We start from the raw sequence: 17,284 nt of genomic DNA, 5'->3' as shown, positions 1-17,284 counted from the left end.
TTTTTGTTTTTACATTATTTCCCTCTGACCTCTCTATATTCTCCTGCATCATGTGTGTAAATATGCCTTGCAATTTATATGAGCCAGTTCTCAGGCCTATGGCATGAATAAAGTTTATCTCATCCATGACTTGATTGTCTGGTCTCCATTACTGAGGCCTGGGTGGGGGAGCAGCGTGGAGTTGCTCACCCAGCTGTGCCCACCTGGATATTCAGCACAGCATCAGGGCAGACTTGAGGGCCGAGGAGGGAGAGTTGCTGTGGTCTATAGAAATTCTCTTTCTCTCTCCAAGCTTTCTGTCCAGCTGAATGGAGATCTAGTGTGTTTGTTCTTGGTGTTGGGTAATCGGGACACATTAGGGATTCTGCTGCCCAGCAGTCTTCCTGCCTGAGCTGGCAGACCTGGTCGAAGGCAGCTGTGTCGAGGGTTCCCAGATTGTTGGTTCTGAGGGACTTCAACATCCATGGCTAGGCAATTGGCTCTGGGGAGGCTCAGGGCTTCATGGCTGCCATGACAACCATGGGGCTGTCCCAGCATGTTATCGGCTTGATGTATATTTCAGGTCACACTCTGGATCTTGTCTTTTCGATTGGGTGGGGGGAAGTGATCTGAAAGTGGGGGATATTGGCATCAGTCCCTTGTCGTGTTCAGAGCAATTCCTGTTGAGCTTTAGGCTTTCAGCACCTTTTGCCCTCTGCGGAGGCAAGGGACCCATTAGGATGGTCCAGCAAGTTGGAGGTTGAGGGATCCAACTGGTTTCCAGGGGATTTTTCAGCTGATATGACTGGCAGTCCTGTCAACACCCTGGCCAATCTGTGGAACATCAGGATGGCTCGGACCATTGACACGATCACCCCTGAGCACCCCCTCCTGCTTCGCTGAGCTCGTTTGGCTCCTCCAGAGCTTAGGGCAAAGGAACAAGCTGGGAGACAGCTTGAACACAAGCGGAGGAAAATCCGAGACAAATGAAACCAAACACTGGTGACTGTGCATTATTGAGCTTACTTTGTGGCAGGCAGCAAAGAAGGCATACTGTATTTCATCATCCCCAGTGTGGTATAGTGGTTAAGAGCGGTAGACTCGTAATCTGGGGAACCGGGTTCGCGTCTCCGCTCCTCCACATGCAGCTGGTGGGTGACCTTGGGCTGGTCACACTTCTCTGAAGTCTCTCAGCCCCACTCATCTCACAGAGTGTTTGTTGTGGGGGAGGAAGGGAAAGGAGAATGTTAGCTGCTTTGAGACTCCTTCGGGTAGTGGTAAAGCAGGATATCAATTCAAACTCTTCTTCTTCTTCTCCTCTATGCTGACAACAGAGCTTTTCCAGGTTGTGCAGGGCCTCTTGCAAACTGGCCCGAAAGCAGCGGTAGAACCGATGGTAGCTTGGTGTGACTTGTTTGCCAAGTACTCTGAGGATAAAATCGCTTGCATTTGTTGGGACCTTGACTCTGCTATTAAAGTGGTACCTTGGTTTAAGAACAGCTTAGTTTATGAACAACTTGGATTAAGAACGCTGCAAACCCGGAAGCAGGTGTTTTGGTTTGTTAACTTTGCCTTGGAATAAGAACATGTTTCGCTTTCTGTTGAGTGTGTTCCATTTGTAAATTGAGTCCCCCACTGCTATGGGAAAGCACACCTTGGTTTAAGAACGCTTTGGTTTAAGAGCGGACTTCTAGAACGGATTAAGTTCGTAAACCAAGGTACCACTGTATAGCGGTTGAATCTCAAGAGACATCCAGAGCACAGTCTAGTCCTGTTATGTTGTTTTGAGTTTCAGTTGGTGCAGCTCGAGGATGTGGACAAGGTGCTTGGATCAGTTTGGGTGACTACTTGCGCTCTGGACCTGTGCCCTTCTTGGCTAATAAAATCCAGCAGAAAGAAGACAGCTGTCTGGGCCAGGGAGGTAGTCAATGCCTCTTTGTAAGAGAGGGTGGTTCCTACCTGCTTGAAGAAGTCAGTGATAAGAATCCTTCTTAAGAAACCATCCCTTGATTCTGAGAACCTAAGCAACTACCAGCCAGTTGCCAGCATCCCTGGGGGCGGGGCAAAATACATCCTCACAAGCGCACACACCCAGAAAGCAAAGTAGTATTTATTTCTAGTTACATGTATAGCCCAGCATTCCTCCCTGGAAGTCAAGGTGGTGTACATGTCCCCCTCTTCATTTCATCCTTGTAACCCTGTGAGGTGGGTTAGGACAAAATATTTGATTTCAAGCAAAAGTAGTCTAGGCTTTTGCAGTAGAGAGCTGGTGCATCATAGCAACCACCACTCATTATTTGAAATCTGTATTAGTCCTAGTTCACATTTTGCTTCTACCTTGCTCTTACTTGGTGGGGTGGGGGGCTAGCCAGGTTTTTTGCCCTGGGTGAAGCCTCCAGAGGAGCACCATTTTGGCTCCCAGCTTGTGTGTGTGTGTAGGCAAATGTGCATGGAGAGGTGTGTGTCAAACTGGGTCTTGTACCTGGGTGAAATAAAGCCCACTTTCGCCCCTGCACATAAAATAGCAATATCAATCCTAGTAGGCTGTAATCCTGGACACGTCTACCCAGTCGCAAGCAACACCATGTTCCGTTGAGCTTGCTCCCAAGGTAGTGTGCACAGGACTGTAGCCTTGAAGTGCAATCCTATGCACATTTACTCCGAAGACACCCCTGCCGAGTTCAAAGGGGGCTTTCTCCCATGTAAGCATGCACAGAACTGCAGCTTTAAAAGGTTTCCCCAGGCATCCTGAAAGCCATGCTTTCTTAATACACCCGATAGCTGTGGTCCTGTATGCAGCGCCTGAAACAGACGTGACTCCCTTCCCAAACATGCGCTAGGATCGGGGCCGCCTCCCCGAGATGCCTGCTAGAAGGAAGATTTCCCCCCTACACTTTAGACTTTTCTTTTCTCATTTGGCAGGCCACGTGCTCTCGCCTCCCTTCGCCCACCCGGGAAAAGAAACACGTCGTGAGAGGGCCATCCTCTCCAAGTTGGGCGGCCCTTCCAAAGTGCAGGCTGAGCAAGGAGGAGGCGGCAAGAATGCAGAGGCTTGGCTCCGGCGCCGGCGGCGTTCCCCTTTCCCCGGCCTGGCCTGCCCCGCCGCACCCGCCACCTCCGCTTTCAATGGGCGGGCGGGGGGCGGGCGGAGCGCCCCTTCCGGCGGCTGTTCCCTGAATGGCGGCGCCCGCGCGGGAGGGGCCCGGGGCGCGCGCGCGGATGACAGAGGGCGCATGCCTGCAGCCAATCAGCGCCGGGAACAAACTGGGACGGCCCGAGAGCCTGAATAAATCATTAAGCTTGACACGCGCGCCTCAGTCTCCCCGGGCTGGGCTGCGCTGCGCCTCTCGGCGAGGCTGCAGACAAAAGGGAAGGCTGTCCTGTAACTTCCACCTGCGCGTCAAAGGTGGTGTGTGTGGGGGGGAGGGGGATCGGGACCCCCAAAGACTGCTCGCCTTGCAGCTCCAGCAGCCCGAGCCCGAGCTGGTTTTCTGGGGATCGAAGTAGGATCACAAGGTCCTGAATCTTTCAGGAATTAGAATAGTCAGGCGCGGTGAGATGGTGGGAGAGGTTAGGAAAGTTGTTATCTGCGCGGGATAGCAGCGAATGTTTGCTGAAAACGTGACAAAAATGGTATATGGTGTTTGATTCAGGGTTGAATTTTTTTTAAAAAAGCCGATCCGTTTAGGATAATCTCAGTAAGCATAGGCGCAAACTCCTAGGGGGCGAGGTCCCTTGGTCCCTCAATAAAATATTTGAGGGGGGCACCCTGCTCCCCAGTTGATGGGCATTGCCATTCAAATACAGTATTGTGCGCGCTCCACATTTTGTGATCGATTATGTGGGGCGGGGCTTACCTGGCTCCGCCCTCAATATTTTATTCAAGTTGGCACACCTGTCTTTAAGCCTTGTAAGTTTATCATTCAAGGTTTAAATGGATAGCATTATTTCTTCCTCCTCGGACCCTCGCTCAATGGAAGCGAAAGCTAAACCCCTGATGGTGGTATATTACGCCGGCACTTGGATGTTGATCGATGGCTATCAGTAGATGGCGAAAGAGTGAGGCCTAGGCCTTTAAACTCTTAGTCCTCATGCAAGATGGGAATCGATGCGCCAACTTCTTCCCGATCAGTTTAAGTAGAGTCGAGGGGGGCGAGCATTGGTCACTGGGAGTTTTCTTCTTGCTGGCACAGCTCCGTTCTGTCCTGATTTAGGGTTAGCTAAAAAAATTAAAAAGGGGTGGAGGGAAAAGGCCATTAAAGCAGGATCCAAAGAAAAACTGAATCGAACTCTTTTTCTGGGCACCCAAAACGGTATCGATCACCTTGCTTCCTTCTGCGAGAAGGTGCACGCGCATCTATCTCTGCGCACAATTTCTGTTACCTCCCGTCTTTGTGTCCCAACACACACACTCGCCAAAACAATGTTGGCTGCACAGACATAACAAATTGGGGTTCTCTTTTTTCTCTTTCCCACATGCAACGCGCGACTGCTCCGGTTGAGTGTCGGGGGCTCTTTTTGCCTATTTAATGCCAGCGACTCCAACCTAACGAACCAACCTGCCCAGCAGTGGGTGCTCGCCCTGTTTTTTAAAGAGCGTTTATTGAACTTCCCCTTGTTTCGTTCGCGCAGTTTTTCTTTGGGGAAAGTGGTTGAGGTGGATTTGGCAAATATGGCTCGATTTCTACGAATCCCCTTCTAACAACGCCTAACAATTTCCATCGGTATTTCTGGTTGTTTCGCCCCTAATGCGTCTTCCGCCCCCGCCCCCCACTCCCTCCATATAGCGCTAGCTGAGTAGCTTGAAAACTTGAGAGTACCATAAAATAGATGCTCCCTGATTTATGGAGTTTACTAAGGCTGAATCCGTCTTGTCAGAGCCCCTGAATAGCTTTGCCTCCCAGCACAAGAAAAGGCTTTGTGTTGCTAAGCGATTAGAGCAGATGTAATGAGATTTCGCTCCAGCCTGCCCTGCACTTTCCTATCTCCAGTGAAATGGTGTGGGTCTTTGGGGGGGGGGCGGAGGGGGCGAAAGGTTTGGGTTCCTGCCCGCTTCTGACTTCGTTACAAGGAGCGCCGTAACTTTGCCTCTTGATTTCACGAGTCTGGATATTGACTATTCAGAGAAGAAGAAAAGCGCGCGGGTGGGGGGGGGGGAAAGAGAGAGGGAGAAAAAAATATAGAAGAGAACACCTGTCTCCATAAGGAACAGAAAATTTGTTCTTGGAGTATCAGAATGAGACATTGTCGTAATGGGATACACATAGCCATAAATTACTTGCTAAACTTCATTTGCATACCTTATCTCTACAGCCTTGTAAAGGTGGGTAAACAAACGGAAAACGGAGCCACCTTTTAAATAGCATAAAAAAGCGGCAGAAGAGAATGTAACCGTTATTATTTTCCTAATCAAACAAAAGTTGCAAGATCGGTTAAAACAACGAGTGCTTGTGCTGAATGGGCAATCCAATGGTTTCTTTACTCCTGCCTCCCCCTCCCGCAGCATATTAATGGACGAGGGGAGAAAGGAGAGGAGGGGAAGGAGGCCGCATGTATGGCAATGCAATGCTGCCAAATTAAATAAAATTCCGTTATAGTCCAGTGCATGAAGACTTTCTGTATTAATTTATTCGCGTAGCATTGTTTCTCTCTCACTCTCTCTTTCTTCCATTTTTTAAAAAAGCAGGATAGATTTTTTTTTTTTAGGAACATTGGCTACCTCCTTTTTTATTTTATTAGATGCGTTTTGCGCTTGGCTTTCCGCTTGGCTTGGCGCACGCAAACTGAATTTGCAAGCAAGGCGGGAGGAGCTAAGCAAGAAACGGGGAGGTGGAAAGGGACGAGGGGGAGAGAATGAACCCGAGGCGGATTCTAGTCACGTCTTTGCTAACTGACAACAAGGAGACTAGCCAAAAAGGGGGAAAAAGCGGGGAGGGGGAAGAGACCCAATTTCTTTTTGAATCTTGGTAATTGGGCACTTTTACACGCAGATCACGCTGTTGGGGGACGTAAAAAACAGGCCAGCTAGATCGGCGTATTGAATCTCAGGCGCGCACTTTCTGCGGCTTTGCTGCCCGCCATCCCATGTCATGTTTCTCATACGCCAGCGCTTCTCTAACATGGTTTCAAGGTATATTGCCTGATAAACATCTTTGATTTTCTTGTGTACACCCTGTTATATAGCACTAGAAAGTGGAGATGTCAGATTTTAAAAAAGAGCTCCCTCCCTGCTAGGATTCATTCTTTGGTGGAGTATGATTTGTGTGGATGCAGAAAGGGAAACTAAGCAGGCAGGCCTCTCCCTATTTAATACACATTTGGAAAACCCAGCAGCAGAAGAGCAACTACTGCAATATCCTTGTAGGCCTGCTTATTTTGAATCCTCACGTGCATCTATATATAACAACAGATTGAGCCCCAGAAGTGTAATATCCCCCTCTGTGAACATTTGACTCTTCTTATACATGGAAAACATAGGGTAGAAAAGAAAATCAAGATGTGCAGTAGAACCAGGAAGACGTTGCTTTAATTGAAACAAAAAGTTTTATTACCAAACTAGTTTGTATAAAACACGGTTATACATGATTTTTGTAAGTTTGTAATAAAACAGTGTGAAAAGGCAGTAGTAAAAGTTTTCTTTTTCTTCAAAAGGCAGCAGCTTGTAAAATAAATAGCTACCATTTTGCGTTTGGACAATAGCTGCATAAACTTTGTTCACTTTGAACAATTGTTTAATAACATTATTAATACATTAGCAAAGTTTCTATAAAAAAGTAAGACACATCGGTGCTAAAGTACATCCGGAGGCATTTCCAAGTCCTTTACAAGACCACATGACAAAAACATGGCAGTTGTAAGGTCATTTTGACTACGCATCTAGATATGAAGAGGTAATAAGCATTACATATCATTTAAAAAGTTATCAAGATATACACATTTTAAACCATTTGTACAAAAAAAGTCTATAAATTTCTCTGTCTCTTATATACAAAAATAGCTTAATATATCCCCAAAATTGGTTAGGATACAAATAGATTTTTTTTATATAATAAAAAGTTCACAAGAAAAAATTGGAAGCATTTTATGATGGGGATGGTAGGGAGGAAGTGGATGAAGGAGAGAGGGAGACGTCAGAGGATTCTTTGAATACAGCATAGTTTTGATTTTCAAAATCTCCACAAGTACTAGGCAACAGGAGTGTCCTTTGCACACTTATTTAAGAGCAAGTCCCACTGAATCTAGTAAGCATACACAGGATTCGTCTGCACAGCTGCAGTCCTAAAGCCATATACTTGGGAAGAAGTCCCACTGAATGCTGTGGGGCTTACTTCTGAGTAAGTATGCTAGGATTTCACTGTGTTTTGTGTCCAGAAAGCTGTGAGTGAAACAGTCTTTCCAAAGAAGCAATACTGTATTTATGTCAACAAAACGGAAAGATCATTGCTCTGTTGAAGATGTATATGATGTATATAGGCAGTGTTGTTTAACTTTGGGGGTACTGAATAGGCAGATAGTTGCTCTTGGGCCTCCTGTTGCTACTAAGCCCATTGTGCAGCCTGATCCTATGTATGTGAATGTCACTGAGGCTGCAATCCTGTGCACGCTTATCTGGGAGTAGTTGAGTCCCATTCCATTAAATGGGGCTAACTTCCAAGTAAACATACATAGAATTGGGCTGCATGTCTCTTCAAAACAGCCTGGAGTGCAAAGGCAGAATCAGGGAGTGCTTCCGGTTTCTTGCAAATGCAGTCAAACTCATTCTGTGCTTCACTGTCTTGACTTTTCTTCCTTTCCATAATGGGAAGAAAACAGATGCAACCGTTTTTCAGCAAGTCCTGTAACAACATAAGGAGAGAGAGGTAAGCATCAAGGCTTAATCCAAGTTATGACAAGGACACAATTGGTTTTGGCATGCCAGCTCCATTAAGTGATCATTCTGCTCAGAAAGACACACCCGCTTCACAGCAAGGCCTACAATTCTGTTACGCTGAATTTTTTGGATTTAACTCAAAGATGCTTCTGAGTAAATTATTCAGGACTGTAGTGTAGATCCCAATGACTTCAATGGGTGCAATTCCCAAGTCCTGAACACGCTTACAGTAATGTGTATCAACTCACAAAAAGTCCCATTATGATAAATGTGGCTTCTTCCCCAGAAAGTGTGCATAAGGCTTCAGTCCTAAATCTTACTAGGAAGGAGGTCCCGCTGAACACAGTGGCAGAGATCCCACTGGACTGGATCACATTTAAGATTAAGTAATCACATTCATTACACTGGCGTGATGGACCTCAAGCAGCCTCCCATCCAGGCACTGACTAGACCTGGGATCTAAGTGATCTCAGTGTCCTTTGACCACAGTCTGAGTCCTGTTAGCTTCCACAGAACTGGCATCCAGACATATTTGGAATGAAGCCCCTTTAACAGTTCTATATCATAATATAGATCTATTGGCCCTCTCATAGGACATAGCAGGAAGTTAAACCAATGGAATATTCTGAGTTATTATTTTGAGTACCAATTGGCAGGAATCCAAGTGTGCTAGCTTACGGTTTATCATGGTTTTGTTGCTGTTTTAGTGTTTTGATTCATGTAGACAAAATATTGTTGTGATATACATTAGATAGTGAATGGGAAATAAATAAAGGTTAAAGGCAGTATTGACCTAGCTGCTCAGTGAGATCCCAGCTGAAGGCTACAAACCATTTTCCAGGCCTACTGCATACGTATTAAGCATTTTGTTGACTACAGAAGCCCAGTCTTGGAGTCAGGCTATGTAATACACAAGCCACTTAGGCCAGTGTTGTCTCACTGACAGATCCTACTATAGTTGACCACTACACTGACTTCCAGGAGTACGGTACTTTTGGAGCACTTGGTTATTTGCAGTTTTTTTAATCAAATAGGGCTAGTTCAAAGTAGGTCCCACCTCCCCATAGGGCACTCAGAATGTATCCCAGTATTGAACACTGAATAAAGAGAGGAAAAGAAAAGAGAAGCATAGGCACCCTACACTCCATTTGCCATGGACCAAGAGGGCTCTTTTTTCACCCGGGGCCCAAGCAGGGCAAGTGGTCCATGGACTGCAACCTACCACTCTGGAGATGAGCCACTGAGCTCAGCGGGATACAAGTCGCTCAACTCCCATCAATTTTAATGAGATGGTGTCCTCCACTCCTAAGCTCTTGTTAGGTGCATTTGCACATGCTTGTCCTCCCCGTCAAATTTGTTTTGATTGTAACCTCCTTGGGGCAGCGGCCTTGCCTTTCCTCACTCCGACGAGTGCCATGTGCACTGATGGTAATGGAAAAATAGCCGACTAAAAGCACGAGGCTCTTAATCAAAGGGTTGTGGGTTCGAGTCCCACCTTGGGCAAAAAGATCCCTGCAGTGTGGAGGCGGGTTGGGCTAGATGACCCTCTGGCTCCCCCTTCCAGCTCTATGGTTCTATGCAGGGGGTTGGACTAGATGACCCTCGGGGGTCTCTTCCAGCTCTACGGCTCTAGAAAAGAACAAACCCTTCTTCCTTTCCAACCTGCCAGCAACGGAGCCCCGCCACGACCCCCTCCCCGCTCGCCCCCCACCCGAGAAGCTGCCTCAGCCAAACCCACCTGCTGCCAAGCCAGCGCCAAGAGGGCCTCCGGGGCCTCTCAGAACCAGTTGGTGAAGTCCAGCAGCTCCTGCTCTTCGGGGCTGAGGGGATCGTAGGACCCTTCGTCCGAGGAGTAGGAGGAGACGGGCGAGCCCGCCATGGAGTTCATGTCGTTGGGGTAATTGGGGGAGATGGTGGGCGAGAGGACGCCGGCCTGGAAGGCGGCGCTGACGGCGTCGTGCTCGTCGAGGAGCTGCTGCAGGGCCCGGATGTACTCGACGGCCGAGCGCAGCGTCTCCACTTTGCTCATCTTCTTGTTGGCGGCGCCGTTGGGGACGTGCTCGCGCAGCGTGGCGAAGCCCAGGTTGACCAGCTTCACGCGGTTCCTCTCGCGCTCGTTCCGCCGCGCCACCGCCGCCGGCTGCTGCTGAGGGAGGCTGTAGCCGAAGCCGCTGAAGTTGAGGCGCCGCTTGCAGCGCATCAACTCCGGCGACGACGAGCGAGGGCGCTTCACCTGCTGCTGCTGCGGCGGCTGCGGAAGGGGCTTCGGCGCAGCCGCAACAGGCGCTTTGACGCCGCCGCCGGGAGAGGACTGGTGCTGCGGGTGGCCCGCCGATGCCGGGCTGAGCTGCTGCTGCTGCTGCTGCTGCTGCGCGCTCTGTGAAGCGGCCACTGCAGCCGCCGCCGCGGCCGCCGCGAAGAAGCAGGCGGGCTGCAGGAAAGGCGCGGGAGGCGGCGGCTGGCTGGCGACGCTGTCCATCTTGGCGGGGCTGGCGCTGGCCATTGGGCGGCCGCACAGACGAGGAAAGGCGCGCGGCTTTTGCTGGCCTGAGGCGCGGGAAGGAGAATTTGGTTTCTTTTTTAAAAAAAAGAAAAAGAAGGGGGAAAAGGCTTGCGGGTGCAGAGCGCGAGCGAGCTCAGATGGCACCGCCGGCTTGGCCTCCTCCCCTTTCTTTGGAACCGAGGGAGGCTCGTGGCGCTCGCGTGTGCGCAGCCCGCTTCGCCAAACCTCTTTTGCCAAAAACGTCCAGAGATTGTGTCTCTTATAAGGGGCGGCCGGAGCTGGGCTCGCTGTTGTGCCCCCCCCCCCGCTCGCCCCACGGCCGCCGCCTTTTCTCTTCACACTCTCCCCCCACCCCCGCGCGCTCGCTCGCTCGCGCCGCCTCCTATCGCTGCCTCTCTTCGCACACACGCACGCACCCTCTCTCTCTGTGCACCTTGCGCCTTCCACACTCCCCGGCTTTGCAATGAGTGGCCGCGAGTCGGGGAAGTGCTGCCCGTCTTTTCATGACCGGTCCGGTGTGAGAGAGAGAGAGAGTGTGTGTGTGTGTGTAAAAAAGAATTGGATGGAAAAGGCACAATACACAGGGACGCGCGCGCACAGTCACAGGAGCAAACCCCCGTACACGCGCGTGCACGCGCGCTGGACCCAACTCCGCCTCTTCTCCCCCCACCGCTCCGCTTGCAAGGTTTGTTGTTGCAAGTGCGTGCGCCCGGCGCGTGCCGTTGGCCCAGCCGCTGAATAAACAATTGGGCTGGGCCACCGCATGTGGGGGGAAGGAGGGAGGGGGCCCAGGCGGCACAGCGAGCGCTGATTGGCTGAGTTGAAGCCGAGGCGGTAATGGGAGAGGGAGGGGGCTGTCGAGAAAGGGCGTGGGGGGAGGGGTTCCCCGGGCTCCTCGCAAGCGGGGGAGGCGCAGCGCCTGGCGCGAGCTTTCCTCTCAGGAGCCGCTTTCTGAGGCGGCGAGTTGGGTGGAGGGTCGTGGCGGGGGGGGGGGGCGCCTGAGAACGCGCTTCTTGGGAGACCCCTGCGAGGAGCAGCCCGGTGACAACGGCGTAGCCCCCACGGGTGAACGGGGCGGGGGCAGCGGAGAATCGAGAAGCACCAGCCCTTCCTGCGAGACGGAGCGACCGCTTGGAGAGCGCTGTCAGGCGGCGGGCTTCCGAGCGAAGGGGAGCTTCCGTAGCACATGAATACAACAAACATGACCTGCCAAATGCCCGCCTCGTATCCAGTTCCCTGCCATGTGTGCAGCTGATGGCAAACTTGGCAAACTACTGTGACGTGTGAAATGCCGCTCAGGAGCAGGAATCACAAATCTGAAGCCAATTCAGGCATATGAAGATGCTTCACTTTGCATACCCCGCCAGATATTCATGACTGCATAGCTTTAGTACAAGGAAGAACTCTGGTCAGATCTGCAAAAATAATGTAAAGTTCATAAAAAGACTTGCCTGGATGTAGTGGCAAGATTTAAGTGCCAGCCCTACATATGGCTGTTTAAAATGCAGCCCTCCAGGGATCTCTGCCTGGTCCTGAGTGCCAGGCCATGCCCCTCGCCAGCCCTGGTCGTGCTCCTCTCAAGTGCTTTTGCCTGGTGCCTCCTCAAGGACTTTTGTCATAATGCTTCTTCCTTTCCTGGATGGAGAAAGGTGAAGCCTCTTTTCCTAGACCCTTTTTACCCCAACCCCAGTGCTGGATTTAGGGTGATGCAGGCAGTTCCCCTGCACAGGGCTCCAAGCCGAGGGGGCACAAAATTGAGAAGATCCATAACTGAGAAGTTTCTTTGGGAATGCCAAATTTTGGCCTCACAGGGCGCCATATAATGAAAGATTAGCAGAGTCCGCCCCTATGCTTGCCCCACCCATCAATGGCATGCAGCCCCTGGAAGGTTTCCTATGAGGGTCTGCAGCCTTTGGACCAAAAAAGATGCTCCATCCCTGTTGTTAAATGTCAACAGCCCTGGGTACCAGCATTATATTTCTAGGACCCTCTTCAACCAGACATCTTGGCTAGCTCTTATTTTTAACGTGAGAATATTGATGCTGCTGAAAGCACTTAGACAGGTGCTGCGTTTTTATGTCCCCATCAGCTTCAGGGGGCAATTTTAGATCAAGAAAACAGCACAGAGGCCCATAGCACCCACCTCACTTCACTGCAGCTTGACTAAATTGGTAAAGCCCATCAAGGAAATTTAAGTCAAAGCAAAGAAGTTGGGAGATCCGACCAGAGGCCTCTTGTGTCCACATGTAGGGTGGCTCTAAGGCTCAATAATCCCTAATATATATTCCAGACTTAGATGTGCAATGAAATAAAACCCAAAGTGCATTCCAATGACTCACCTTGAAATAGTTGTATACAACAATGAGTTGGTAGAAAAGTCCACTTAGTCCATTGCATGCCTGTCAATAGCCTCTGCTCAAAAGAGGCAACTGAGGAGAGATTCTCACAACCTACTGACCATAGGCAGACAACTTTGTAAATATGCCCCATAAATGCATGTGTGATTAGGTGGGGGGGGGGCTGTTATTTCCCAAATATTTGGAAACAAAGCATCTTACAACACACCTGTCTTGCCCAGAATGGTCATCTTTGATTGAGAAGGTGTTTCAAGCCCAGCTTTTCATGGCAGGGACGGCTACAGGTTTAAGGCAACCTGGGCCACGTGATGTTTGATAGGTGGAGGCCCCATGAAACTCATTCTGTCCTCAACCACCCTGCCACCCACCTGCCTTCTTACTTAGTCCAGGCCAGGTGTGTGTGTGTGTGGCACTGACTGTCAGCTTCTTCCTTTTCCATAGTCTGAAAACTAAGACCTCAGCCCTGTTAGAACTCAACAGGGAGGAGAATGGCGCCCACTCCTCGTGCTCCGTTCTAAATCATAGTTGCGGCATCCCCTGTGCCACTCAGTGCCCGGTGTGACCGAACCAGTCGTGCTCCCCTAAATCCACCTCTGAGAACCACTGCCAGTCAGTGTAGACAATACTGAGTGAGATGGATCAACAATTTAACTCAGAATGGCAGCTTTCTGCATTCCTAGACTATCATTATCCTTGGCCCATTGGTCATGCTAGTTGAGAGGAGCTGGAATCCAGTAACAGCTGGGGAGCTTCAGGTTTCTGTCCCTGCCACAAATGAAAGTGTCTAAAAAGGGCAAGAAACATCAAGGCAGTGGTGCATGGGACCCAGTAGGTCCATGCCTCCCCTGCATGACCATAAGGGGGGCAGGTCTACCCAGGGATGTTTTGTTCCTGGAGAAAATGGAACATTAGTTTTATCAGCCAGGTAAGGTTTCTAAACTTCTACATTGCTCCAGATCTCCTGTAGGCTTTGCTTATGATACACAAGGGCATCATATCTATATGATGCCCTTCTCTCTCTCTCTCTCTCTCTCTCTCTCTCTCTCTCTCTCTCTCACACACACACACACACACACACACAGCTTCTGAATTAGTTTTGTTATCAGGCTTTCTTCTCAAATTACTGATCGGAGTAAAATAGCTATTGAAGTGAAGAGTTATAGGTACCAAATGCGATTTCTCTCTCTCACACAGCCTCCTTTCACTAGCTCTGCACCTGCAGTTAAGAGTCCTCAATTTCCCCATAATAATAAATATTCCTTTTCTGCTCCCCTTCAAGAAACTCCCGTCATTATTTTGCCCTTGTTTTCTGGGTGTGAATTGCATGCAGCCACAGGCCCGGGGTCTTTTGACGTCCCCCCACTACCCTCTCCATTTTTCTTTTTTAAAAACTTTCCTCTGCTTAAAAAACAACCTTGCTTTAAAGCTTTCCCCCGCGTGCGCGATGATAAAATGCCCGTCCTTTCGAGAAGCATAACGAAAGTCATTAATTCTACCTAGTTCTTCAAAAGACCCAATACATTTGGAACTTTTTTGGGGAGGAGGGAGAAAGGAGGGTCCGATTTGTTACACTCTGTTTTGTTACAGTAGGCAAGCTAGCTTAGGGTCTTAGGCACATGTCTCTGCCTCCCCCTCCCCAAACCTTCCATCTCTAAGAGCGAAAATAAAGTAAAAGGTCTTTCATAGTAAACAAAAAACAAAACAAAAAACCAGCTTATTCTCCGCATAGAAGACATGAATAGCTGGGAGGGCGGGGGAAGGAGGAGGAGGGGGCACCCTTACAATTTCCATCTCTCTCTCTCTCTCTGCTGGGTATAGCATTCAAGATCAGTCCAGTATTCAAGAATCAGTCCATTTTTTGCTCAGCAAGAGAGTTTAGAAAAGAAGCGTGGGGTCTATTCAGGGATCTTTTCCCCCTTCACAATTGTGGGGCTTTATGAACCCTATCTTCCATGCCTTGTCAGGGTATTTGCTGGAGCCCAATTAGCGCTTTGTGCTGCAAAGGGTCTTTTGCTGAATCTTTGAGGAGGCAGGAAAAAAGGAGGAGGAGAAAGAGGAGGCGGAGGGGGTGGGGTGGGGAGGACTTTGCTCAGGTCTCCCTCTTATTTTGACGATTTCAGTCATTACTCCGTGTAATAATTAATATGACAACTGGACGCTGAAGTTTGTATAGAAACACCTCGGCAACAGCAGAGAGAGGGAGCGTGCAGTGGGTGGTAACAAGCTAAGGATCACACTGTCCAGGCACAGGGAGAGAGGGAGAAAAGAAGGAATGCAAAGAAAAGAAAGGAGAAGGAATAATAAAGATAAATAAATAGTTGGCACAACCCGCAGGAAGATAAAGAGAGCTGGAGAGAGAAAAGGAGTTTGAAAAGGGACAGGGGGGAGGGAGAGGGGGAGAGCACAGAGAAGTTAACTTAAAAAAAAACCAACGGTTTTCTGACTATAACTCTGGATGCTGAAATGTTGTGAATTAAGGGGAAAGAGACGGAAATTGTTTGAGATTTCCTCCAAAATGAGAAGAGACGCGGAACTTCTGCAGAAAGGAATGCCTAAAGTTTGTGTGTTTAAACTAAACTAAACAACAACAAAAACCCACACACCAGTAATTCTAAATTGGAGTATTGCATTTGTTTTTCTGATTCAAAGTTTCCCTTCAGGGCTGAAACTCCGTCTTTTTTTTTGGGGGGGGGGGGCGGGAGGGGAGGAAACGATGGCCAGTCGGATCTCCCGCCCCTCCAACACGCAAACACACACACACACACACACACACACACACACACACACTTGGGACTTCAGCGAGGTCAGTATTTCACTCTTTCCGAGTTTTCACTTTCCAAATCGGCTGACCGTGACATTGACCTCCGTCCGGCCACGATGGACAATCACTCCCTCCCTCCTCTGTGGACCAGCCCTAAATCAATCGTCGCCGTTGTTTTCGAGACTCTTTTTGTTCATTTACCATTATTCTTTAAAAAAAAATTAATTAAAAAGGACGTCGTTACGATGCTCCCCCCCCCCCCCCCCAGCCATTAAGGGCATAATAAATAATTAGGGAGCCTTAAGCATATTAGCTACAGCTCATGCTAATCAGCGGCCTCGGGTCTCAAACTAACCCGAAGTGACAGGTTTGTTGCATTTAACAGGAGGAGAGCGGGATAGAGATATTCAAAGCTCCCATCCCTCGCTCCTTTTTGCAACATATGAAATGAGAAGTGGAGTGAACGCGCTGCAGAGAGCCGTTTGCAAACGTCGACTTCTGGATCAAACCGCGTTCCTCGGCTGCTGTCACTATTGCAACTCTAAATTGAACACCCTGCGTCGCAGATGCAGCCCACGTCTCGACAGCAAAAGGCAATGGGTGGAGTATGGGGGGGGGGTTGTCTCTGAAAACTCGCCCCTCCCCTTTCTACTCCCCCCCAGCAACCTTCCCCGCGCAAAGGACGCCGGGATCAGGTCGGGGGCAGTTTGCCGACTTGGCTGAGGTCAGTCGTGTGTCCCCATTGTGCGGCCACGTGTCCCGCGTCCATCAGCGGCCAAGGCGGCGAGGCTCCTTGCTGCACGGACGGCAATGGGAGCTCGGCCCGAGGAAGCAAGTCGAGGGATTCCCAGCCAGGTTTGCTAGGGAAATCGGACGGCTGGGCGTGCAGATCCACTGGGCAAAAAGCACATTTTCTGTCTGGTATTCACAGACTCCAAGAAGCAGACTTTCCCCCTCTATTCAGACGTGTGCAATTTCCTGTGGCCCAATAAGTCAAATATAATAAGAAATCAAGTTGTGCCCATGCACCGTCCGCAGCTGTGTTGCTTGCTTCCCTGCAACGCGGGCAAAGTGTGACTTGCACTGTGATGCTGGAATATTAGTCTAAATCGGATAACTCAATCTGCAGAGTTTGGGAGCTTTCTTGTCTTGCACCTGGAAAGCAAGGGTGCTGGTTTCTTAAATGTCTCCAGCCCGAATTCAAAGCTCACCCACTCCTCTATTAGCATTGGCAGGCTTTTTTCCAGATCAGACTTCCTGAAAAGCTACGAACAGGGGTGAGAAACTGAAGGGATTTGGGCTCCCAGCCGCCATCTGCCTCAACATGTGTGGCCAATGGTCAAGGAAGATGGGAATTGTAGATCTGACTATATTGAGATGGTCATGGGTTCCTCTCCTTTGGTTTTGGAACATGGGAAGTTGTTTTATACCATGTCTGACCAGTATTGCCAACACTTACAGCAGCTTTCCAGCGTTTTGGGCATGGTTGCATTGCAGGGGGTTGCACTACAGGTAGCCTTAGGGAACCTCCCCACTGTATGATTCTGTGATTCCCAGTCCTACCTGGAGGTACAGGGTGATTGAGCCTGACCTGGGATCTTACGCATGCACAGCATGTGGTCTATCTCTGGGGTGGAGTCAAGGAAGGAAGGACTTGGCAAGAGTTGTATAAAACTACACAGTCTGGGGACAGTTGATAAAAGAGTGATTTTTCTCTCCTTGGTAGTACTAGAACCTGGAATCATCTAACAAAAGTGAATGGTGGGCATTCCAGGACATACACAGCAAGAAGTACCGTACTTATTCACACAACA

The 17,284-nt window shown here is 49.5% G+C and overlaps 1 protein-coding gene and 1 long non-coding RNA gene across 2 annotated transcripts in view; one reads left to right on the top strand and one right to left on the bottom strand.

The window, feature by feature from the left end:
* LOC307225331 overlaps positions 1-3,049 on the top strand; it is a 146,740-nt gene extending 143,691 nt beyond the window's left edge. The window contains exon 4 of the long non-coding RNA XR_013842896.1: positions 2,902-3,049. This is a non-coding gene — a long non-coding RNA (uncharacterized lncRNA). The remainder of the gene's footprint in view (positions 1-2,901) is intronic.
* A 3,438-nt stretch (positions 3,050-6,487) lies between these two features.
* ASCL1 (achaete-scute family bHLH transcription factor 1) lies at positions 6,488-10,647 on the bottom strand. The gene is made up of 2 exons (XM_079993094.1): positions 9,588-10,647; positions 6,488-7,814 (listed from the first exon to the last, which is right to left on the bottom strand). The coding sequence occupies exon 1, from the start codon at positions 10,350-10,352 to the stop codon at positions 9,627-9,629; it is 726 nt and encodes a 241-aa protein (XP_079849220.1). The 5' UTR covers positions 10,353-10,647; the 3' UTR covers positions 6,488-7,814; positions 9,588-9,626.
* Between the last annotated feature and the right edge of the window lie 6,637 nt (positions 10,648-17,284).

This window comes from Podarcis cretensis (genome assembly GCF_951804945.1).
Source record: "Podarcis cretensis genome assembly, chromosome: 10".
Lineage (NCBI taxonomy): Eukaryota > Metazoa > Chordata > Lepidosauria > Squamata > Lacertidae > Podarcis > Podarcis cretensis.
The sequence above is the reverse complement of the archived record's forward strand: the minus strand, read 5'-3'. Positions and strand labels throughout refer to the sequence as shown.